The sequence below is a fragment of the Rutilus rutilus genome (assembly GCF_951802725.1).
Source record: "Rutilus rutilus genome assembly, chromosome: 8".
NCBI classification, from domain to species: domain Eukaryota; kingdom Metazoa; phylum Chordata; class Actinopteri; order Cypriniformes; family Leuciscidae; genus Rutilus; species Rutilus rutilus.
Genome location: NC_140222.1, coordinates 19,384,817 through 19,410,149, shown reverse-complemented (window position 1 = coordinate 19,410,149; position 25,333 = coordinate 19,384,817). Strand labels below are relative to the sequence as shown.

The 25,333-nt window shown below is 39.6% G+C and overlaps 2 protein-coding genes across 2 annotated transcripts in view; both read right to left on the bottom strand.

The window, feature by feature from the left end:
• LOC311295964 (uncharacterized protein) overlaps positions 1-25,333 on the bottom strand; it is a 597,210-nt gene that overhangs the window by 347,466 nt on the left and 224,411 nt on the right. The gene's annotated exons all lie outside the window — the stretch shown is intronic.
• The window catches only part of LOC311295942 (uncharacterized protein), a 73,008-nt gene that overhangs the window by 6,454 nt on the left and 41,221 nt on the right, over positions 1-25,333 (bottom strand). Inside the window, exons 17-35 of the mRNA XM_084417494.1 lie at positions 24,915-25,085; positions 23,457-23,630; positions 22,991-23,164; positions 21,265-21,432; positions 20,376-20,549; positions 20,049-20,225; positions 19,746-19,916; positions 16,635-16,808; positions 16,167-16,334; positions 15,536-15,709; positions 6,787-6,957; positions 5,760-5,933; positions 4,670-4,840; positions 4,352-4,522; positions 3,427-3,600; positions 3,017-3,187; positions 1,584-1,757; positions 1,327-1,500; positions 413-586 (exon numbers count right to left, since the gene is read on the bottom strand). Coding sequence (XP_084273620.1) covers positions 413-586; positions 1,327-1,500; positions 1,584-1,757; positions 3,017-3,187; positions 3,427-3,600; positions 4,352-4,522; positions 4,670-4,840; positions 5,760-5,933; positions 6,787-6,957; positions 15,536-15,709; positions 16,167-16,334; positions 16,635-16,808; positions 19,746-19,916; positions 20,049-20,225; positions 20,376-20,549; positions 21,265-21,432; positions 22,991-23,164; positions 23,457-23,630; positions 24,915-25,085 — 3,279 coding nt within the window. The remainder of the gene's footprint in view (positions 1-412; positions 587-1,326; positions 1,501-1,583; positions 1,758-3,016; positions 3,188-3,426; positions 3,601-4,351; positions 4,523-4,669; positions 4,841-5,759; positions 5,934-6,786; positions 6,958-15,535; positions 15,710-16,166; positions 16,335-16,634; positions 16,809-19,745; positions 19,917-20,048; positions 20,226-20,375; positions 20,550-21,264; positions 21,433-22,990; positions 23,165-23,456; positions 23,631-24,914; positions 25,086-25,333) is intronic.

The following is a 25,333-nucleotide window of genomic DNA, read 5'->3' as shown; positions in this document are numbered from 1 at the left end:
CCTCATTGATTAATTTTGCATGATTGGGGGCTGCTACTATTTGCTTAAGCTTTTTGAACGTGTGATAAAGGCGCGATAGGCTGTCAATTTTATGTGGATAAAGGCATATTTTGTACATGACTACACATGTCCTTATAAGGGAAAAAAAGATGTCGTTTTAACGACATAAGATCTCGTTATTACGAGAAAAAAGATGTCGTTTTAACGGCATAAGATCTCGTTATTACGACATAATTGGGAGAAAAAAATAATATGTATGCGGCAGCAATGCATCACGTAAATATTAACTATATAAAGTGTCTTAGTTTAAATTGTTGTAGGTGAATATTTCCCATGGTTAAACCAATGGAAACTTGTTACCTTAAGTTACCATGGTTTAACCATTAAGTACTTAGTACTTAATACTACCCACCTCAGTCTCTCCAGTTTACAGTGTGAATCCTTCAGTACATCACATAAGTGATTCACTCCTGTGTTTTCTAGTTTATTGCCATTCAGGTTCAGCTCTCTCAGGTGTGATGGGTTTGATTTCAGAGCTGAAGTCAGGATGAGACACTGTTCCTCTGTAATACTGCATTTACACAGACTGAAGAAAGAAAGAGAAAGAACAATGAGCCAGATTCAGTAAAATGCATTCCTAAACCCACACTTAATACAACAAACAGACAAAAGAAGTATAGGTTTCATTAAATGTACAGTAGATTAAGATATTAAGAACAATTAATAAATTAATCATTTAAATAATAAATTAATTAGAAAAAATAACATTTAAATATACTATTTTCAAAATTGAAATGTGAGAAAGTCATGAATCATGAAGTGCTGTTTACAATCCCTAAATACAAATTTTGCCAAGTTAGCATTAAACTGAACCATTGTTTTAAACGATTTTTATAACTGAATTATGGCATATTTCAGAGTGAAACTGTGAAAAAAAAAAAAAAAAAAAAAGAAAATGCAGGGCATCTTATATCTTCCACCATACTTGGGACAGATTAGGGACTTGAGACTTGATTTTTGTCTGTTGTTGATTAGATGGAGAATGAGCAATGTATACTGTAATGGAGGCAGCTCTGAATGCAATTGGCTTAGCGGAAGTGAAGTGCATTGATTTATGTATAAGTCATAGACGTCAAGTGAGCATATCTCAGAAAGATCAAGTTTTATCTAAAGATTTCAAGGGCAAATTACTTTATGGTTCATCCACAATAAGTGCATTAATATCCACTACTAAAATTAACATTGTGTATAATTATTATTTTTTTATACCAACTTTAAACTAAACACTGAATAACAGTATCTGCTGTTAAGTATATTGTAACTTACTCTAGTTTTTCCAGCTTGCATGGTTTTTTCATCAGTAGATCACTGAGGTTTTTCACTCCAGAGTCTCCTAGTTTATTCGCGCTCAGGTCCTGCTCTCTCAGGTGTGATGGGTTTGATTTCAGAGCTGAAGTCACAGCAGAACAACCTTCATCTGTCATTTTACAGCCTCTTAACCTATATTGAGAGAAATGTGACATTCAAATACCAAAACTATTTTTTCCCAGGCTTTACTTTAAGCCTATGTGAATGTTACTGACCTCAATCTCTCCAGTTTACAGTGTGAATCCTTCAGTACGTCACATAAGTGATTCACTCCTGTGTTTCTTATTTCATTCTCACTCAGGTCCAGCTCTCTCAGGTGTGATGGGTTTGATTTCAGAGCTGAAGTCAGGATGAGACACTGTTTATCTGTAATACTGCATCCACGCAGCCTGAAGACAGAAAAAAGAAGAAAAAAACAAAGGCTGCATTTACTCTGTAAGTCTTAATGCACAGATCCAATCTTTTGACCATATCAATTTTTTTGGCCCACCTATTTACATTACTTTAGACAGGACTGGTATCCAATATCTGTGTTTACATTAATTCCCGCCCAAAATGATTTTCGGTGATCGTTTTACTAGACCCTGGTTTTGAATGGCCGTGCTATTAAATTATGTATATAATTCATGCCGGTTGGTCATGATTATTTGCCAACATGGACGAGAGAACAGCTGTCTTGACTGTTTTGTCATGTTGAATGTTTTGCAGTGCAAAATCTGACAGAACAGATATGTAGTTATATATAGCCTATATTTTCGTTTATCGACAGCTCAGATCTAGAATTCTGAAATGAAATAAAGTAGACCTGTAATATTTTTTTAATGAATTTGAATGAATCCACCAGAGAGAGAGAGAGAGAGAGAGAGAGAGAGAGAGAGAGAGAGAGAGAGAGAGAGAGAGAGAGAGAGAGAGAGAGAGAGAGAGAGAGAGAGAGAGAGAGAGAGAGAGAGAGAGAGAGGTGTGTGAGTGAGGCTTCAAGAGCAGTGACAAATCTGTGTCGTACTTCATATACACTATACCGTTCAAAAGTTTGGGGTCAGTAAGATTTTTAATGTTTTTAAAAGAAGTACCTTCTGCTCACCAAGGCTGCATTTATTTGATTAAAAATACAAACAAAAACAGTAATATTGAGTATAAGTATTAAATAAATCAATACTTTTATTTATCAAGGATGAGTTAAACTGATCAAAAGTTACAGTAAAGACATTTATAATGTTAGAAAATATTCTATTTTAAATAAATGCTGTTCTTTTGAACTTTTTATTCATCAAAGAATTTTGAAAAAAAAAATTGTACACAACTGTTTTGTTTCTTGAGCATCAAATCATCATATTAGAGTGATTTCTGAAGGATAATGTGACACTGAAGACTGGAGTAATGATGCTGAAAATTCTGATTTGATCACAGGAATAAATTACAGTTTAAAATATATTTAAAATATATGTTTTTTTATTGTTTTTTTATCAAATAAATGCAGCCTTGGTGAGCAGAAGATACTTCTTTTAAAAACATTAAAAAATCTTACTGACCCCAAAGTTTTGAAACGGTAGTGTATGTTGTTTGTGAAAGGGAATAAGACTCCCTCAGAGAAAAAGTATGACATAGTATGGTCAACTAAAAAATATTTTAAACCATGTGAAATACTCACTGAAGTATGTTGAGTTTACAGTGTTTAACCTGCAGTAGAGCAGCGATCTGATTCACTCGTGTGTCTCCTAGTTTACGATCACTCAGATTCAGCTCTCTCAGGAGTAACGGGTTTTTACCCACAATTCCTCTCACATACTGACAGGCTTCATCTGCAGCAGGACCCAAAAACCTGCAGAAGAGAAGATGAAGCAGGATTCAATTCAGTTATGACACATTTATGGTATAATGGAAACTATAGAAAATATTAATAAAAACCTCTTGAAATCATTTAAACGTTGATACAACAACAAATTTAGAAATATATTGAAAAACAAAAATAAATAAATAAATAAATAAATAAATAAAAATAAAATAAAATAAAATAAAATAAAATAAAATAAAATAAAATGTTATTTCATCACAGCTCACCTCAATGTTTTCAGTGAATTGTTTCGATCCTGTAGTAAATCATCGAGCTCCTTCACTCCTGATTGTCCAGGATCATTTCCTGTGAGATCCAGCTCTATCAGGTGTGAAGGGTTTGATCTCAGAGCTGAAGCCAGAGCTTTATAACCTTCTTCACTGATACTGCAGTATGAAAGTCTATAGAAAAGAGAATTGAATTACTAAATACTGAAAAATGTTTTATATCGTAAAAACTCAAATGCATCCCTAGTAAAAAACAAAAACAAAAAACGTATTTCATACTAAGAATACGTAACACTTAATAATAATAATTAATAATAATAATCATTTACAAACAAATATCTTGGTTAGTGAGGCACATACAATGTAAGGGAATGGGATACAATATTGAAGGCCATAGGGTCAGTCATCAAAACACTGAACTGGACTAGATCCAAAGAGCAACAGTGTGAACACAAAGAGGTCTGAGACCACATTCCTACTTCAGTGGACCAAAAAATGATCAGAGTTGTCTTTCAGGGACAGTGTGAACGCAAAGAGAACTGGGTCCTTTTTCACTTGGTTCTCCTCTTGGTCTACTTAAAGGAGTCTGAGTTTGGTTCTTTTAAAGAGGACTCAAGTGTGAAAAAACACTCAGTATACTACATACCATTAACATATTTACAGACATATTGCTTGAGACTTGGTGATATAAATATTATAATTCAACTTTATTTGGAGTACTTCTTTATTGCACAATTCACATTCCTTAATATTAAGCCTCAATTTTTTTTTTTTTATATCCCTATTAGTAATGATAGTATGATCAATGTATAACATCAGTCTTTAAAGTGCATGTCTTTTCTTCAGTTTACTAATAATAAAATATTTAAACTTTGACCAGAAGATAATTTCATTATTAAAAATAAACAGTGGTTTGTTAAATCACCTGAGTTTCTCCAGTCTACAGTTTTTATTTTCTAACTCGTCCTGGAGTTTCCTCACTCCTGAATCCTGCAGATTATTGTTGCTCATGTCAAGCTCTTTCAGACTGGAGTTTGATCTCAGGACTGTAGCGAGAGCTGAACAGCTTTCCTCTGTTAGATCACAATTACACAGCCTAAAATGTTGAAGAGGAGAGAGAGAATTTACAAATACAAAGTACTTGATACCAATATTCAGTGATTACTAAGGATTATTGTGTTATGGTCACCTGATTCCTGTAAGATACTTCAGATATACAGTAATAAAAGAACACAATACTCACATCAGTTTGTTTAGTTTACAGTGTTTATCCTGCAGCAAAGGAACAAGATTCTTCACATTTGAGTCTCCTAGTTCACGATCACTCAGATTCAGCTCTCTCAGGAGTAACGGGTTTTTACCCACAATTCCAATCACATACTGACAGGCTTTTTCTGTAGCTTGACTCAAAAACCTGGAGACAGACGTTAAAGGAGAACTCCGGTCAATTTTAACATTGAGCTCATTTTTTTGTACATTTGGAGTGCTGTCAATACAGAGAACAACGACAAAAATCGGTGTTGCCTACACCGAGTTATTCTATTTTTAAAATTTGCACCCTATTGACTTCAATGGGGCAAGTAGTAAGCCTGCTTTTTAGCCTCTTAACATCCTTTAAGTGTCATTACAAGTGCACAGAAAATGTGAGTGATTCCTTCCGAGTGAACACGAGTGGATCTGACTGCAGTAGATGTTAGAGATATTAATAAAAATTAAGTTAATTCAGCCAGCGCTCATACCTTTGTTTACATCCTGTTTTCGGTGGAAGGCCATAGTAATCGATTGTCGAGTTCACGCGCGTGATCATAGGTACTAAACCTATGCGCGTGAACTCGACAATCGATTAGTATGGCCTTCCACCGAAAACAGGATGTAAACAAAGGTATGAGCGCTGGCTGAATTAACTTCATTTTTATTAATATCTCTAACATCTACTGCAGTCAGATCCACTCGTGTTCACTCGGAAGGAATCACTCACATTTTCTGTGCACTTGTAATGACACTTAAAGGATGTTAAGAGGCTAAAAAGCAGGCTTACTACTTGCCCCATTGAAGTCAATAGGGTGCAAATTTTAAAAATAGAATAACTCGGTGTAGGCAACACCGATTTTTGTCGTTGTTCTCTGTATTGACAGCACTCCAAATGTACAAAAAAATGAGCTCAATGTTAAAATTGACCGGAGTTCTCCTTTAATTAAAAGGCCAGTAATGTCAATGACATACAATATCTTGTGAAAGTGCCTTCAGTCATTTCCAAGACACCATTAAACCATCTTTGATGGTTTAAAAACTGTTTTAAAACTACTGGACTTAATTATTTTAAAAACACTCACCTCAGTGTCTTCAGTTGAAACTTTGGATTCTGTAGTAAATCATTGAGCTCTTTCACTCCTGATTGTCCAGGATCATTTCCTGTGAGATCCAGCTCTATCAGGTGTGAAGGGTTTGATCTCAGAGCTGAAGCCAGAGCTTTATAACCACCTTCTGTGATTCTGCAGTTTGAAAGTCTACACACACAAACATTTTTTTTTAAATAAAGTTAACATTGTGGATCCAATTTATTAATTAGCTGAATCGCTTATCAGATACACAGGAAAACCACATTCTGTCATTAATGTCTAAGTTGATTAATGAATTACAATTAAATAATGGTCACCAGGAGCCTCACTGTTGTGAGGTCAAAGACTCAATGAACTACTGCCATGCCAAATCTGAAACAATCTTTGCCAACCACAAGCCACAAAGACACTTGTTTGTTATAATTTGTTAAGTTGACATTGTTTTAATTGTAATGCCAGAGGAGAAGTGGCTCCCCCGGTGCAGCCTGGTTTCTTTCAAACCTCTTTTACCTCTTGCTTGATCACTGGGGGATTAATCCAACGTGGTGAATTTCTTGCAGCTCCGTTTAAACTACTTAGAGGTTGGGACGTTTTATGACCAAAATCTTTAATGGTCAGCAACAGTAATAATACATGTAACAATCTACATCACAATCTGTTTAAAATTAGAGATGTTACTAATTGAAATTAAATCCATATCCTGTATTTTCTCTTAAATTACTTCAAATTAAATAAAAAAAATAAAATAAACTCACATCAGACTTTAAGAGCCAGCTATTTTCATCATAAGACAATCAATCATATCTTTGCCTGCTTTTAGATAAATCTTTGCTGTTGCTTAGAAAAACAACAACCAATATTTAAATCTCTCAATAAAACAGAGGTAACCAAAAAATGTTGATCTCTTGATTACCTTTGAACGCTGTGTATCCGAGTCACTGTGGCACTGATATATGTGCTGAATAATACTACACAATAAAACTAGATCTGGTTTGTGTAGCTGATGGTGAAATATACTCACTTCAGTATCTTCAGCTCACACACAGGCTTCTTCAGTCCCTCACAGATCTCTTTGACTCCTGAGTCCAGCAGACGGCTTTTGTTCATGTCCATCTCTTTCAGGTTGGTATTTTTGGAGAGAACAGTAGCTAGAACTGCACAGCTTTTCTTTGTCATCTCATAATTATTCAGCCTAAACAGGAAGACCTGATTTATTCTTCTTGTTTTCAGCAAATATTCAACACACATCAGTTCAACAGGTTTTCATATATGTTCACACATGTGGCTGACAGTGTCAAAAATTTGTAGCAGTTCAGAAACTCTTGCTGTCACACATTTCCTGGGGAAGAAAATCAGGCAAAGTGGATCTAAAACAGCAGTGTAACTATTTAATAAAAGAAAAGAACAATCCAATATGCGAGATGGCAATGAAATGGTGTGCATGAAACGCGAAGAAAACTGGATAATATACTGTATAGGCTTGTTTGAAATGTGCTTCGCCTGAAATGGAAGGAGTGAAAAAAAAGTGCAGGCAAAGACACACAGTTCTTTCAAAAAGTTCAGTTTCAAAATTCAAACATTTTAAAAGAGAACAATACATCACGGTTGTTTAAACGAATGAACATTAAAGCAGGGCTCAGTAGTTTCGGGATTTCTTCGCTGTATTCTCGCTTTTTGCTCGCAGGTTTCTCTCTAGAGCTCCCCCCACAGCTTCGGAATAGATATTTGACAACACTGTTGTAAAAACTCGTTGGCTATTCTCAGACACCAGAGGCTAGTAGATCAACGACATCAAAGCAGATGGGACATTCTTTAAAACGTCTTCTTCATTCGGGTTCAAACAGCGTGAGGGAGCGCAATAATGACAGCATTTTTGCAGATTTCTTTTGGCCGTAAAGCAATTGTTTACATCGCGAGACCTGATATCACACGATCCTTCCTGACGCGGCGGCCGGCGGCCCGCCGGCTCAAAGTTGCAAGTGCGGATTTTCCGCTCACGGGCACCAGGGGGGTGCGAAACGACCACCATTGAAATAAGTAATATAACCATTCCAATGACTCCGAAGCTCTACACGGCATGCATCTTGCGGTGACCACCTGTGATCAGTTCTATGCAGATTTTACTTAATAAATGACAGAAACTGAAGGCATAATATACACTTAAACTAATGATGAAATGAGGAACGGTGTGTGTAATCAATGAGAAAATGAGAAAAAGAAGAAAACAGAAAGAAAACACAGAAACTGATTATTTATAAACTAAAAGTCCATGAAAAAGAAACAAACACAATGGATTGTGACAGTTGGAAATACAGCATCACAAATGGAGGGCTAAATTATTCAGAGGAAAGGCTCATGACTTTGCCAACAACCTCCAGCGGCTACAAGAACGTCACCGGGAATCCGACCAACAAACACGAACTACGAAAACCACCATATTTCTGTATCCTATTGTCACCTGCATTATCGCTTGCGACAGAAGCATGCCAATATAATATATACATTATCCCCCAAGAACCATTACAGTCCTTCACTTCCATAGGACAGGAAGAGCTAAAAACTGATCACTGCATCAAAACCCACAACACTTGTACTATAGCCCATAATCACTAAACTACTCTTAAATAGATTGTTAAATAGAACATTATGTTAGCATTCATTGACAGATATTAAGATTATTGGTCCAACCGTTAAAATTTTGTATATATCAATGTGAATAAGAGACATCTAACACAAGTATGGAGTTCCCTATCGTCCGGTCACTACGACGTACGTCGTGGTGAACGACGAATAGGAATCTCGCTAGAGAGGCCAATCTACTTCGAGTGAAACTAAACGAGCCAATGCATATTGGCGTGCAATCATTTGCATCAGCTGTGCAGCCTCGCAGCGCGGGTATTTAACGAGCAGCTGGTGCGATTGCACTTCAGCTTTTTGCTTCGGAGCCGAGCGTTTCGATGCTGTTTAATCTACTGAGTGATCAAACAACGAGCAAGCTCTTCAAGATGATCTCTCGTGTCTGGTGCGGGCGATACAGCGCAGCAGCGGGGTCGACTTTCTTTTTCTTTCTTTGTTTTTGTGTTACTGAGCAAAACAAAAAAGCTGTTTTCACAGCTGGTAACGGTGCGCCAAGAGCGCTGAATAGCCATTCTTATGGCTGGTAAGACCGCCGTGAAGAGAGACAGCGCACAACAGGTTGCATATTCCTGTCTGTGTCCGCTGCGACCGTTCCCCTGCGTGCTTCAGTACCAAGGAGAGTATTTCCCTGAAAGAGCTTACATGGGTGTGAGTTGCGTCTTTCTAAAGATGACATTCCACCCGTGTGTTTCTGGTTGCGGTCGTTTCCTGTCCTCACTGACGGCCACGATCACTGTCTCGCATGCCTGGGAAACATGTGAGACTGTGTTCGTGGGTGGTTCATGTTCTCGCACGGGAACATGACCACGTCGGCACGCCGGTCAACTCTTCTTTCTCCGGAAAGTTTGAGTCCCCTCTGTTGTTGGCCAGCCGCTGCTTGTGTGTAAAAACACAGCTGCAGGTCTGCTCGACACTCTGGGGGACCGTGGAGATCGGCGAGAGCTTCCGCGGGGAAAACCCGACGGATCTCTCGCTCCTCAGCGTGTCGTGTGCCGTCGAGCTGCCGGGCTGCAGCGCGGGTTGTCACGGCAACCCAGCGCTCGTTCGGCGCTCTAGGTGCGCTATTCTTCGTTGTAGCGCCCTCCCTGGTGGCCACCAGGAGAGGTCTACTTCAGTAGAATGGCTTGGGTGATCTGAGAGCTGAGGGCTTCTCCTTCGGGGAACCAACCCCCTAGGGCCCCTCCCTCTCTAGCGCATCACAAGTTGTGCAGCTTCTGGATGGGATTGCTGGTCCTTCAAAATTGGAGGAACCTAGCATTTCATTCAGGGCTCCAGCTGAGGGCAGATGTCGATTGCTGCATCGGAGAGAGGGCATGTTTTGTTCTGGAAATGAGGAAGTATGCTGAGTTCCCACTGTAATAGTGTGTGTGCTTATGCTGAATCAGATTCAGAACTGACAGCCATACTTTCCCGGGTCTTTCTCGGATGTGCATTGAAAACTTAGGAGTATGGAGCTATATTGGTGCCCGGCGTCCCCGCAAGTTTCGGGCCATCCACTCCACTACAGTGAGAGCAGCCGATGCCCATGTCTTGTGCGCGGAGATCGCAGTCCTACTGGCGAAGGACGCGATAGAGCCAGTCCCTCCAGCCGATATGAGGTCAGGGCACTACAGTCCCTACTTCATTGTTCCCAAGAAAGGTGATGGGTTACGACCAATCTTAGACCTGCGAGTTTTGAATCGGAGCCTTCACAAGCTACCGTTCAAAATGCTCACGCAGAAACGCATTTTCGAATGCATCCGTCCCCGAGATTGGTTTGCAGCGATCGACCTGATGGACACGTACTTTATGTCTCGATTCTTTCTCGACACAGGCCGTTCTGTGCTTGCGTTCGAGGGTCGAGCATATCAGTACAAGGTCCTGCCCTTCGGCCTGTCCCTGTCTACCCGTGTCTTCACGAAAGTCACAGAGGGGGCCCTTTTTCCCATGAGAGAACAGGGCGTTCGCATCCTCAACTGTCTCGACGACTGGCTCATACTGGCACACTCTTGAGATCAGTTATGCGAACACAGGGAACTCGTGCTCAGGCACCTCAGCCAGCTGGGCCTTCAGGTCAACTGGGAAAAGAGCAAACTCGCCCCCGTGCAGAGGATCTCTTTTCTCGGTATGGAGTTGGATTCGGTCGCTCAGACAGAGTGCCTCACAGAGCAGCGCGCTCAGTTGGTGTTGAACTGCTTGAACACGTTCAAAGGCAGGACGGCGGTCCCACTGAAATTCTTTCAGAGGCTCCTGGGGCATATGGCAGCAGCGGTAACCCCGCTTGGACTGCTCCATATGAGACCGCTTCAGCACTGGCTTTCGGCCGAGTCCCGAGATGGGTGTGGCATCATGGCACTCACAGGGTGACAATCACACCGGAGTGCCGCCAGATCTTCAGTCCGTGGTCAGACCCCTCGTTCCTTCGGGCAGGAGTCCCCTTGGAACAGGTGTCCAGGCATGCTGTGGTTTCACAGATGCCTCTCCCACCGGCTGGGGTGCCACGTACAACGGGCATGCAGTGTCAGGGGTGTGGACGGACCCCCAACTGCATTGGCACATCAACTGCCTTGAGTTGCTTGCAGCACGTCTCACTCTGAGCCGCTTAAAAAAGCCGCTTCAGGGCAGAGACGTGCTGGTCCGTACGGACAACACTGCGACCGTTGCGTACATCAACCGACAAGGTTGTCTACGCTCCCGTCTCATGTCGCAACTCGCCCGCCATCTCCTCCTCTGGAGTCAGAAGCATCTGAGGTCGCTTCGAGCCATGTATGTCCCCGGTGTGCTCAACCGTGTGGCCGACGAGCTATCACGAGCTGTGCTTCGGGAGAATGGCGACTCCACCCCCAGGTGGTTCAGCTGATTTGGAGAGAGTTCGGGGAGGCTCAGGTAGACCTGTTTGCCTCCTCAGAGACCTCCCACTGCCAGCTGTTTTACTCCCTGACCGAGGGAACACTCGGCACGGACACACTGGCTCACAGCTGGCCCCGGGGCCTTCACAAAAATGCGTTTTCCCCAGTGAGCCTACTTGCACAGACTCCGTGCAAAGTCAGGGAGGACGAGGAGCAGGTCCTTCTGGTGGCTCCCTATTGGCCCACCCGGACTTGGTTCCCAGAACTCATGCTCCTCGTGACAGTCCCTCCCTGGCCCATTCCTCTGAGGAAGGATCTTCTGACTCAGAGACGGGGCACCCTATGGCACCCGCGTCCGGACCTCTGGAAACTCAATGTCTGGTCCCTGGTGGGACGCGGAGGTTCTAGGTGACTTACCCTCAGAGGTACTTAACACCATCACTTCTGCGCGAGCGCCGTCTACGAGACGTGTGTACGCCTTGAAGTGGAACCTGTTTGTCAAGTGGTGTTCCTCTCGCAGAGAGGACCCCCGAAGATGTTCGATAGGGTCAGTGCTTTCCTTCTTGCAGCAAGGGTTGGAGCGAAGGCTGTCTCCCTCCACCCTCAAAGTACACGCTGCCGCTATTTCAGCTTATCATGACCACATAGATGGCAAAACAGTTGGAAAGCACGACCTGGTTGTCAGGTTCCTTAGGGGGGCGAGACGATTAAATCCTCCTCGTCCCCCCTCCATACCCTCTTGGGACCTTTCCCTGGTGCTCTGAGCACTTCAGGATGCTCCCTTTGAGCCTTTGCAGTCAGCAGACTTAAAGCTTCTCTCCTTGAAGACTTTGCTGCTGATTGCACTGGCCTCGATCAAGAGGGTAGGGGACCTGCAAGCATTTTCGGTCGACGAATCGTGCCTAGAGTTCGGGCCGGGTGACAACCGTGTTGTACTGAGACCCCGGCCTGGCTATGTGCCCAAGGTTCCTACCACTCCCCTTAGAGATCAGGTAGTGAACCTGCAAGCGCTGCCCCTGGAGGAGGCAGACCCAGCCCTGGCTTTGCTCTGACCCGTTCGCGCTCCGCGTATGTATGTGGACAGAACCCAAAGCGTCAGGACCTCAGACCAGCTCTTTGTCTGTTACGGAGGCCAGCAGAAGGGAAAGGCTGTCTCCAAGCAGAGGATGGCCCACTGGATAGTGGATGCCATCGCCTTGGCTTACCAAGCTCAAGGCGTGCCCTGCCCGCTCAGGTTGCATGCACACTCCACGAGAGGCGTTGCATCCTCCTGGGCGCTGGTACGTGGCGCCTCGCTAACAGATACCTGTAGAGCTGCGGGCTGGGCGACACCTAACACGTTCGCTAGATACTATAGCCTACGTGTAGAGCCCGTGTCCTCCCGTGTTCTCACCCTAAACGGGTAGAAGCACTGTGAGTACCGGCTCTGTCGGCTTGCTGCACCCTACTGTGCACCCTTATTGCTCCAGAGTCAAAGCCTGTCGAGTCACTCCAAACACCCTCGGCCCGGACGTGGCGGAGCGTCCGGTGCCAGGCCTTTATCCGCTGAATCCTTGAGAACCAGGTCTAGGCTGGGTCCCATATGTGTGACCCTACGGGGATCCCATATGTGTATATCTTCCACGGCTGCTCCTAACGGAAGCCCGTGTCTTTCCCCGTCGCCACATCTGCTGCGACCCGCCGGGGCAGCCAGCTCACCGGCTCGGCTCCTCAGCAAAAAACTGAAGTGCAATCGCACCAGCTGCTCGTTAAATACCCGCGCTGCGAGGCTGCACAGCTGATGCAAATGATTGCACGCCAATATGCATTGGCTCGTTTAGTTTCACTCGAAGTAGATTGGCCTCTCTAGCGAGATTCCTATTTGTCGTTCACCACGACGTACGTCTCCGTTCCCTCCCTCAGGGAACGAGGGTTACCATATGTAACCGAGACGTTCTGCAATGATCTGTGTTAGGTCATTTTCCTTGTACGTGCTTATCTACGTAAATATTATTAGAAAATTATCCAAGTCAACTGAATACATTAAATATATTAAAGACCAGTAATTTCCTTATATTAAATGATAAGAATTAGAACTAATTATAATTTAATTCAGCAACAGTTATGTTCCTGTTAAGTTCCACATTGATTACAAAATACTGCTACTTATAAGTGCCACAAGATCACAAACTCTGAACTACAGGTAATATAAAAAATATCATCCACAAAATGAGTCCACAAAAAAAAAAGAACCTTTTGGCAATTGGCACTTAAACTCTGGAAAAGTCTACCTGGCAATGTGCGAGGAATCAGACACACGTCTGTTTAAAACTAAATTAGATATGTCTCAACTATTTACTTCACTTTTCTTACAAATTGATTTATTCATCTAATTATTATGTGTGATGGAACCATTACAGATGTCCATTAAAGGGGCAAGTATAAATAAATTAGATGGAAAAATGATTCATTGCTATTTTTGTATGTATCTAGACTAAAATGACACAGTTCATGCATTTTTGTCCAAAATATGACCTTTATTTTCTAAGTTACACTCTGTATCTCCCGAGATACATTGCCCATTTATGGTAACATTTTGCAATGTATTCTTTGTTATTATAGGTCATATGACAACTTTTAAAACATTTAATGAACAATTAATTAGCTACATTTTTTCATGTTATCCATACAACATCAGACAAATTGGAAAAAAATGAACTTTTTCTCCCAAGATGCATTGCCAATGTAGGATATACATTTAACATTTCATAACTTTTTAAACAGTTCATGTGCCGAATTTTAAAACACCTTTTTCCTGTTTTTTTTTTGTTTTTTTCTACCATCTTCCCTGTGGTGCCCCACACCAGATATATTCTATGGGCAATGGAAGCTGAGAAAACAGTTGCGAGCATTTTGTCCAGTGACCAGGCAAAGCCTCACTTTGCACTTCTGACACATGATGGATGTCTGCCCATCCTGGCACATCCTGCAAAGTAATCATTTATCCTAAAAACTTTTATCCTATTCAATATCTGTAGAGAACAGGCCTCAAAACATAAAAATATCTGTGAGTGATCAGCCCTGTTAAATACCCTTATATGGGCAATGTATCCCCCAAGATACAGGCATTCAATGCCTGATAATCAAAGTTGTGAGAAGATTATTTTAAAAATATCCACAAGAACATGTAAAACTATCCTTAAAAAACTATTTTCTAAAACAAAATCACTCTAAAATATCATAATCGTGAAAAATATAAAAACACTTACTTAATGGCCAGTGTCTTTGTCCACGTATGCTGCCATTTTGGATTTTGATACAAATGTTTGGAATGTTGGCATAAAGTCACATGACCTGATTACATGACCCATCACCCCATCAGTGTTTCTCATCAACTGCAACTACATAATGCCCCTCCCCCCATGGCCCTTCCCCCATAGCCTGTTAAATGACTGTATCCCCCAAGATACAGAAACTCTTTAAGGGTTAATATCTGCCTAAAAATCATGTTCATGTTGCTTTCCTTGTCTGTCTCAGCATCTCTCATACTGCCAGCTAATACGTTCTGCCTGCACTGTCCAGACAATGAGGACTCCATGACCATCTCCATCAGCTCCTATAGGCCTCATTTCGCTTCTTAATAGAATAGAATAGAATCGGGCATTTATATAGCGCTTTCATATGTACTACTGTACACCCAAAGCGCTTTACAATCATATCAGGGGATCTCTCCTCAACCACCACCAGTGTGCAGCATCCACTTGGATGATGCGACGGCAGCCACAGTACAACGGCGCCAGTGCGCTCACCACACACCGGATATAGGTGGAGAGAGGTATTTTTAATGAATCGCATGACCTGCATAACCTTAGAGCTATTTATTTGTGTCATAAGGACATTCATTTGTTGCCAGAGGAGAATGGGTCCAGCTGGGTATGATTACTATATGAAAGCTTTTTGCTCTTCAATACCTCACTGTTAACAATTTTCTGTAAAGCTGGTTTGAAACAATGTGTACTGAGAAAATTATATACAAATACAATTCTTAAAGGCATGGTCACATTTACTGTTGCTCAGCAAATTTCAATGGGAATCAGCTTAATAGAACTTAGCAAAGTAAAACTAAAGAACTACAACAGATAAGGCACTGACTCTGAGAGTGTCAGTTTTGTATAACATTGCTTTAGATTATAAAATGATCCATAAAAAAGGCTGTTTGAAAAGCAGTTAAGTTTGGATGGTTCATTGTGTTACCTGCAAAACTTCACATAGCTACAGTAAATCTCCACACAGTGAAGTTATAATGTACAAATCATGTTTACTCACTTTATTTTATCCACTTTGCAATAAGAGTCCACCAGAAATTCAGATAGATCCTTCCAATGTTGATCTCCTAGTTCAATTCCGCTCAGATCCAGTTCTGTCAGCTGTAAGGCATCTGTTTTTAGAACTTCAGTTAGATACTTACATGCGTCCTCTGCAGCAGAATTTTTCAAAAAGCTACAGAATGTAGAAAAAAAAAACTAGATTAGAAATTATTCTTATAATTTTGTACATTTTACATCATCCATCCTCTTTATGTGTACAGAGCACTATTAATATGTAGTAAAGTATGGAGTAAAGTGTGTAGTATCTGGTGGAAGTCTGAAGTTATGATAATTCCCTCAAGTTTATTCCCTAGTGAAGATTTATTATAAATAATGAACAGGAAATAAATAAGCAATGTCAAAATTATGTAGTAATTTATGTTTTTACATAGTTCTAAAACTTAGTTCTAGTTCAAAATATGTCACACAGTAGTGAAAAAATCTTGTGTTGAAAATCTTTGAATTGCAATTCAGCAAATTCCTCTTTACAATGCTATACCATCTTATTTGTCTTTTTAGCACTCTTAAATCTTAACACTCCTGACTCTGTGACTGTGGCTTATTTTCAGATATTTTAAGGCTTTTATCACCTGATCTTTAATTTAGACAATACATTCTGCACCATATCAGTTATCAGCTTTACTCCTGATCGTCCAGGATAATTTCCTCGCAGTTCCAGCTCTTTCAGGTGTAAGTTTGATTTCACAGAGGAAGTCAAAATCCCATAATTGTTTTCTGTGATACTGCAGTCTGAAAGTCTGTACAAAGAGAAGCTTATATAAGCCATTGCATGTTCTAGGACATAAAAATAAATAAAACCTATTTAGAAAAAAAAATTTTTTGCTATAGAATGTGAAAAAAAAAGCCTATTTGCACAAAGTTTCACCCCAGAGATATACATACAACAAATGCCTTAACATCTGCTTAATTTGAATTTCTAAATATTTCTTACAATATTTAAATATAGCACATGCAAGTAGCCTTTTCAGTTAATCTAATCAAATGGGCATTTACAAATGAATATTAATATGAAGAAATAGATAAATGAAAATACACACTTCAGTTTCTCTAATCTGCATTGTGGATTTTCCAACAGGCAACAGATATTCTTAATTCCAGAGTCTCCTAGTTTATTCCCACTCAGATCCAGCTCTATCAGGTTTGAAGGGTTTGAATTAAACGCTGAAGTCAGAGCAGCACAACCTTCTTCTGTAATACTGTTATTTTTCAGCCTGCAGAGAAACAAAACAAAGACAGAAAAGATTGTAAACCTTAAATGTTCTTAACTGACTAAACTGTATTTACTCATATTATCGTCATTTGTTTCAGAGTCTGTGCCAGAACACACAAGGTGGAGGGCAATTAGTTGTTTGGGGGACCTGAATTTGATTTGTGTTAGGGTCATTTGAGTTTCAGTTTAAAATTATCTTTCTCACAGGACGCAGCAAGTGGTGTAATTGTTGTGTGGCTGCCACATTCTCTCGTAGTGCGAGCGTTTTGTGTAATAAAGGCGGTGCTCATGTTATGGTTTTGGAGATGTTGCAATAGTCGCAATCAACAACATCATAGCACCTCATTGTCAAACCTTCAAATTTGTATTAATAAAATAATTAAATATTACTTAAAGGCAGGGTAGGCAATTTTTTCCAGATTTTTTTTGCAATATCGGTTGAAAGTCTCTTCACATCCTGATCTTAGCAATCACTAAGTTAAGTGGTCTAAATATATTATATACAGTATATTGCATTCAGTCCGAATGATGTCCTACCTGCCTGTCAACATACTTTTATTCCTCCGCGCACCTGCTCACGCAGACATCACTCGTCATCAGTACACTTCATGCTATGCAGAGTTTAAGAGACATCAGTCACAGACTTGAGAAACGTAACCGAAACAGCAGCCGCCTTTTACAGAGCTTCCTGAACCAAAACAACGAGCTTATGCTGCGTCACATGATAACTACTGTCATTTGAAAGAGATGGAAACCAGTGGCGTTAAACTCAGAGTGATTTTTTTCTCAAATTTATGCATTTCAAAAGCCGCGTTTCCACTGTTGGGCCAGGGCCGGCCCAGGGCTAAAAGTGAGCCGAGCCAGGCCAGTGGCCTCGGGCCTCAAGCACCCGGGCTTATGGCCCGGCAGCGCTGCCCTAAACCCCGCCCTTAACACGCCTTCCTGCTCCACTTCTGAGTCAAATAAAGCACTCTGGGATGACGATTCTTGCACACAAAACACGCATACTGTATGAGCCACTTATGCAATATTTTATTTGTTTTCTTAGGAAGTTAGAAAACTTAAAATTTAGGAAGATAGTACATATTAACTCACCATCCGCGGCTGCCATAGTGTCCCGACTTGTCTCTCCACTAACAGAGGGACGGTGACCCAGCACACCGTCTATCAAGTCGAACAATGGAAAGTTCCTTCTCTGGGCACCGCTTTGTCCATTGTGCGTTTTAATCGCCTTGTACTGCGCCCGCAACTTTTAAAAATTTTCCCGAACTCGAAGCGTTGAATGCTTAGCTTAGCAAATTCAGCAACGATGTATTTTATAACGTCCTCGTTTCTGCACACGCCGTCAAATTGACGTTGTACCCTTTCTTCTTCCCAAATGCTCAGAAGAGCTTTGGTATCTTTGATAGACCAGTACAGGCGATTCTCCATTTCGAGCAGCGTTTATTTTTCGCGATATAAAAAAGTGAAATGTGTATCTTGCCGCAGACCATAACTTTCCCTAACACCGATAAACTCCGCCTTTTACCATGACCATGCCTCTGGCCCAAGGTATTCGATGGGCCAGAAATCCTGGCCATTGGCCCCGAGTAAGCCCCGATCAAGCCCCGGAAGTGACAGTGGAAACGCAACTGGCCCTGGCACGCACTAGCACGGCCCGGCCCTGGCCCGACAGTGGAAACGCGGCTACTGTCAAGACTATCAATGCTCAAATGAATCTGCAGCAGTCAGGTGATACAGGTCAGTGCTCTTTAAGTTGATTATGTTCATTATTATTGTAATATTATGTGCTTTGAGACATGAGGTAGTTTAATGAGTCTTTCATCTCATTACGCTTTGCAGTATCTGCTGTGTGTGTTCATGTGTTTTGAAGGAGACGTGGCTTTAGAAACGCTCTGAAGGGAGGGTGGGATCTTAATTTTTCAAAGCCAGCTCGCTCTTGCTAGCTGCTCAAAAAATGCCTAACCCAATCTTTAAATCAAATCAGATAATAGTCAGATTAAGAAGTTAAATCATAATCAGTTGATAATGCAGACAAAAGTGATCAAATAAAATAAGGGGGATCATGCAATTCTGAAAATTGTCTCCATGTTTTAAGCTCTATATGAGCTTAGTGAATTATTTCTATGATTGGCAACATCCCATAGGTTCTGTACATGAAACAGAAATGATTAGTTTGAGTCTTCGGCGGTTCGGCTCAGCCAGGTACTCCGAGTCTTTTGTTCTTCCTGTCAGTCCCATAGAGACTATGCTGTCAGTACCGGAAAGATAAATTATTAGTTCATCAAGTCTTTCAGGTCTGAGTCCTTCTTTCTTTTGTCACGTGACCACTGGTACCTCGCTAAAAATACAACATCAGATATGTATTATTGACTGTTTCTGAATGTATATTGTTTTATATTTAGGAATTGTCCTAAAATTATCAAAATATATGTGCAATAAACATAATCTGAAAAATAAAAAAGTTCCATCTTGTAATTGTCCCTGTCCTTTTCTTTTTTATTGTTAAATGCTTTGTGTGTTTTTATTATTATTATCAATATTATTGTTGTTGTTATTATTAGATTAAATTTATATCTCAGAGCTGAAGCCAGAGCTTTATAACCTTTTTCTGTGATATTGCAGTCAGAAAGTCTACAGAAGAGAGATAAAAAAAAATTGATAACTGAATATGGAGGCAAAAGACCTAGAGACATTTGGCAAGGTAAGGCAAGGCAAGGCAAGTTTTTTTTATATAGCACATTTCATACACAATGGCAATTCCTGTGTGCTTTACATAGAAGAAATTTTTTTTTTTTAAATAAATAACAATAATTAAAACAGTTTAGAAAAATAAAATAAAATACAGTACAGTACAAACAGGCAGACGAACAGTGGCACAGTGTTCATTCAGTAAATGCATAGCTGTTGCATTTAATATGTTAGATTATCAACTCACCTGAGTTTCTCCAGTTTGCATTTTTCCTTCAGTCCATCAGAGAGCAGCTTTGCTCTTGAATCCTGCAGATTATTATTGCTCAAGTCAAGATCCTTCAAACTAATGGAGTTTGAACTGAGAACTGAAGCCAGAGCTGAACAGCTTTCCTCAGTTAGAACACATTTACTGAGTCTGGAAAAATAATAATAATAAAAACTATAATAAAGCATCAATGAAGACATGATGGAACTTTTGCACAATCAAATGGTAATATTCCTGTGAATTCTGTGGTGTTGAGTGTAGCTGATGGTGAGGTGTACTCACTTCAGTATCTTCAGCTCACACACAGGATTCTTCAGTCCCTCGCAGATCTCTTTGACTCCTGAGTCCAGCAGACGGCTGTTGTTCAGATTCAGGTCCATCTCTCTCAGGATGGTTTTGGAGGAGAGAACAGTAGCTAGAACTGAACAGCTTTTCTCTGTCAGCTCACAATTATTCAGCCTTGACACAAAAACAGCATTATTTATCATTTAGCACATGTTCAACATGCATCAGATCAACAGGTCTTCATATCTGCTCACACATGTGACTTACAGTCTTTTATAATGAACAAACTGAAAAGTTATAATGCATACAATCATGTTTACTCACTTTATTTTCTCCACTTTGCTATGAGAGTCCATCAAAAGAGCAGAGAGATTCTCTCCATCCAGATCTCTTAGTTTATCTCCACTCAGATCCAGTTCTGTCAGTAATAATGGACTTTTACCCAGAACTTTAGTGAGATACTCACACGCTTCCAGTGCAGCAGGACTTTTCAAAAATCTAAACAGTAGATAAAAAGTAGATTATCATTTTATATCATATAATCTTAAAATTGAATGCCTCTTGCAGCACTCTTCCTTTTTAATGGGCCCAGTTTATGTATGTGTGTGGTTTGTCTAAGTGCAATATTTTTATTTCGGTTCTTTTGGAGCACATTTTTAAATTCTAGCAACATTCTTTTTAGGTTTTATTTTCAGAAGCTAACATTCACAATAAACTAGAAGAACGTTTTGGTGTTCATTTTTAAAAGTTAAGTTAAAAGACATTACCCATTTATCTATTGATTTGTTGTAAGATTTGAGGTTAAATATGTATATTTTCATCATTTTACACAGAAATACTATGTTAAATTGTAATGTTAAGTGATGTTATTCAATAGTTTTTTTAAAAATGTTTATTACAATTGTATAAAATATTTGATTTTATGCAGTTTCATAGGGATAGACTGTTTATGGTAAAAGGAAACAGATTTCCTTTGTGCACTTAAAGTATGGTAACTGATTAAACACTTTTGCTATGCTACAGTATGTTAAACCAGTGTGTTAATGGCTTATGCTTATGTTCCTTCCCAAATTAATTTACATATTGTATGTGATGAAAAAGGATATTTTAAATTTGCAGTTTTAATAAAGATTTAAAGATTTTAATCACCTGATGGTCTTCAATTTATAGAGTTAGTTCAAAATACTACACTTTATAATTTTAAGACACTCACATCGGTGTTAGTTTACAGTATTTTTGTGCTACATCAAGGAGCTCCTTCACTCCTGATTGTCCAGGATCATTTCCTGTGAGATCCAGCTCTATCAGGCGTGAAGGGTTTGATCTCAGAGCTGAAGCCAGAGCTATATAACCTTCTCTTGTGATACTGCAGTCTGAAAGTCTGTAAAACAAAAATAAGTTTGGACAGAGATTAAACCAGGGATCGGCAAGTAACTTTGGCCACGGGCCAATATTTTTTTTTAGCCAGTAGATGGTGGGCCAGCTATAGAGTAGGCTTATGGATACAAATTAAGTACTCTTATATAGGCCTATAATCGCGGAATATGATGGGTCCGTGTATCAAACAACTTGTTTTTCCAATATTTATTTCCTGAACTAAAATGAAAAAAACGAATAACGACGGGATTTCTGATTTTCTGATTGTGTGCTCAGATCGAAAATAGAAAAAAATTAATTACTGGATTAGACAAATTTTTATTTAGATTTTTCATTTTTCATTTTTAATTTAACACCTTAGGCATATATCAATGAAATCATTTTAAACAGATGAAATACTATTGTGGTTAGGCCTACAGCCTTTTTAATAAAGGTGTGAATAGCAATCATGCCTCATTTGCTTACAGTCCGACTTTTGAACTCAATTCCTTTTTTTTATTATTATTTATTCTGGGGACACACATACACACCTAAGGTTTAAGGAGTAAGGAGGTCTGCGCGGGACTGTTTTTTTTTTTTTTTTTTCTCCCACAAGGTTCTATTCAGCAAACGCTTAAAATACACTCTGTGTTCACCCGCTTTATTTCCCGACCTGACGGGTCCGCAAAATTTAGATCTCGTTTCCAGAATCTCACATTCAAATGTCTCTAACGGAAAGAAGGCGATTAAGTAGCCTATAACAATTATAAATGCTATACAAAAATTGTGTTGTGTCAATATAAATATTAGACTATTTTAACATTGTACTGTCAGCAGAGAAAAAAATGTCACAGAAAAAATTTATGAAATATAAATAACAAATTAAATAGGACAAAGCCTATCACTCAAATTTCTAAGCAACATAAACAAAAAATATATTGCCCTACTGACAAATGAAGTAGGCTATTTTCTGCCAAACTATTTCAAACATCATTGCAAAAAAAGAATGTTGTTGACTGACAATGGTTTCAGTACCAAACAGCTCCTCAGAGCTAGGTGTACAGGTGGTTAGAATGAAGCTGATAAGCTGTCAAAAGATGTCTGGAGTGGGCTATTGTCAGTCAGACCGCCCGCTCTGTCCAAAGTACACCAGAGTTCCGACCGCTACCGTCTTTATACTTTAAAATTGAATCCTGCGCCGCATGTTTCCCTATGCGGCGGTGAAATCGCTGCGCGACTATGGCTTTTCTCAAGTAGTGGAAAAGTTTTATGCAGCATTTAGGACTTCCAAAATAATCCGGCAGGCCAGAAAATATTGGCCAGTTTTTGCCCGCGGGCCGCCAGTTGCCGACCCCTGGATTAAACCATATTAGAAACCACAAGACAGAAACCACATTAACCGTGTATTCAGTTACATAATTAATTACGATATTTAAAATAAGTGATGTGAAAAGTAAAACTGAGGTGAAAAGAATAAATATGAAATTTAAGCCACTGTAGTTTTCATTTTCAGTTTATCTGATACAAGGGACATTTATAAATGTATATTAACATTCAAAATGTTGATGAATAAAAATACACACTTGAGTTTCTCCAATCTGCATTGTGTATTTTCCAACAGAGGACAGATACTCATTATTCCTGAATTTCCTAGATTATTCCCACTCAGATCCAGCTCTATCAGGTTTGAAGGGTTTGAATTAAACGCTGAAGTCAGAGCAGAACAACCTTCTTCTGTAATACTGCTATTATTCAGCCTGAAGAGAAACAAAACAAAGACAGAAAGATTCTTTAGTTTATTTCAGCCACAATATCAGATAAATAAATCATGGTTTGATGGTTTGTTTGATAGCCCCCAAAACTTTAAAGAACAGTAATAACAGTATTCGATTAGACTCTGAAATTGAATACTTAGCAAAGTATATAACTACATAAAATACTCTCAGTCCTAAAATTTCCAAGACACCATAAACCAATTTTTGATGGTTTATTTCTCTCAGTTAAAACGGTTTTAAAACTACTGGACTTTAAAATTTTAAAAACACTCACCTCAGTGTCTTCAGTTGACAGTCCTGATCCTGTAGTAAATCACTGAGCTCCTTGACTCCTGATTGTCCAGGATCATTTCCTGAGAGATCCAGCTCTATCAGGTGTGAAGGGTTTGATCTCAGAGCTGAAGCCAGAGCTTTATAACCTTCTTCTGTGATACTGCAGTCTGAAAGTCTACAGAAAAGAGATTTCAATCAAAAGTTGATCGCTGAATATAGAGACAAATGAAATGTCCAGGGCTGGGTTTCCCGAAACCTTCTAAACGCTACGTCGTTCTTAAGTTACACCTTAAGCTGTACCTTATCGTTAATACGTGTTTCCCAAAACGTTCTTAGTTAAGTATACCTTCTGTAAGTCATACTTTCGTAAGGTTGGTCTGAACCACTCTTAGCTTTACCTTATCACTGTTGCAGGTCTATATGAATATAATTCTCTAGTTTTAATACACCCAGACAGTGTTCAGTTAAGCTAATTCAAGTGTTTTCATGCAAAGAATAAAATTGTCATTACACTAATTGTTAATATAATTTTAATTAGCCTATATTATTATATATAATAAAATGTTATACATTTATTTTAATTAAAGAGAGCTTTTAAAAGCCAGTGAAAGCATAGGCTACTGTCAGTTAAGTCCTATTCGGACGCTAATATGTTTCTCATGGGCTCGTACAGTAAGTCGGTTATTTTAGTGCCGTCCGAATCCATAATATCAGTGTTTTTTCTCACCCCACCCGCGTAAAAATCCCTGGCCAAATTAGTACCTACTGTTTTTTGACAAACAGGTCGTACGTTAATTTAATTGCCGTCTGAATCCACATCTCCGAGTTTACAAGAAGCGATTCAAAATCCACTGTTTAAATCCTTTTTGATCACTGCCGAGCACCGTACATGACGTACACTTTTATTACTGAAATGCTGGAAAGTATTTACAAGAACAATATTTCATCACAGCTCCACCTCAGCGAACAAAAATGGGAAAGAGAAGAAAGCACATAAATAACTGAAATGGTTATTATGGCAGCAAAATATGACACAATTTTAAAATATGTAGGCAAGGCTATAGGCTATTATAGTTTGGTTTATTTTTAATAATATCCCATGAGTCCTAATAAATGCAATTTCAACTATTTCTGAAGTGCTTCTTTTATAAAGAACACCGCTTTCTCACATAAACAGCCCCTGCACGAGAGAATAATTGATTCTCGAGCCATCGATATCAACCAATTCAGCACCATCGCCATGGACAGCGCCGGGTAACGTCGCACGTAAGAAGGTATATCTTAAGCAGCTTCCTAAGGTATAGTTTGGGGAACACGCCTAGAAATGATATACCTTCAGTTAAGTTATACCTTAAAATTCTTCGTAGCGCGCTAAGAGACAACATTATCGGGAAACTCAGCCCAGTGTTAGACACAGTAGAGTTAGAGTCTAACATTACTATGTTAGACATTAACTCACCTGAGTTTCTCTAGTTTACATTTCTCTTTCAGTCCATCAGAGAGCAGCTTTGCTCCTGAATCCTGCAGATTATTATTGCTCAGGTCAAGATCCTTCAGACTGCTGGAGTCTGAACTGAGAACTAAAGCCAGATCTGAACAGCTTTTCTCTGTTACTGAACACTGGCTGAGTCTGAAAAAAAAAAATATATATATTTTTTCAATGTATTTGATTGAAACCAGCTTTACTGGCATGAGGGGCAAGCTAGCAAAGGCAGCTGCTAGCGCCTCGAGGCCAAGGAAGTGAAGTTTTTTTTCTGAAACAAAGTAGATATTATGGTGGTAAACTAAATAATATATTTCAAAACCATCAGTTAATTCCTATTGTAATAACTAATAACAATACACAAACTATCTAAATCACACATTTGTCTGCTGTCA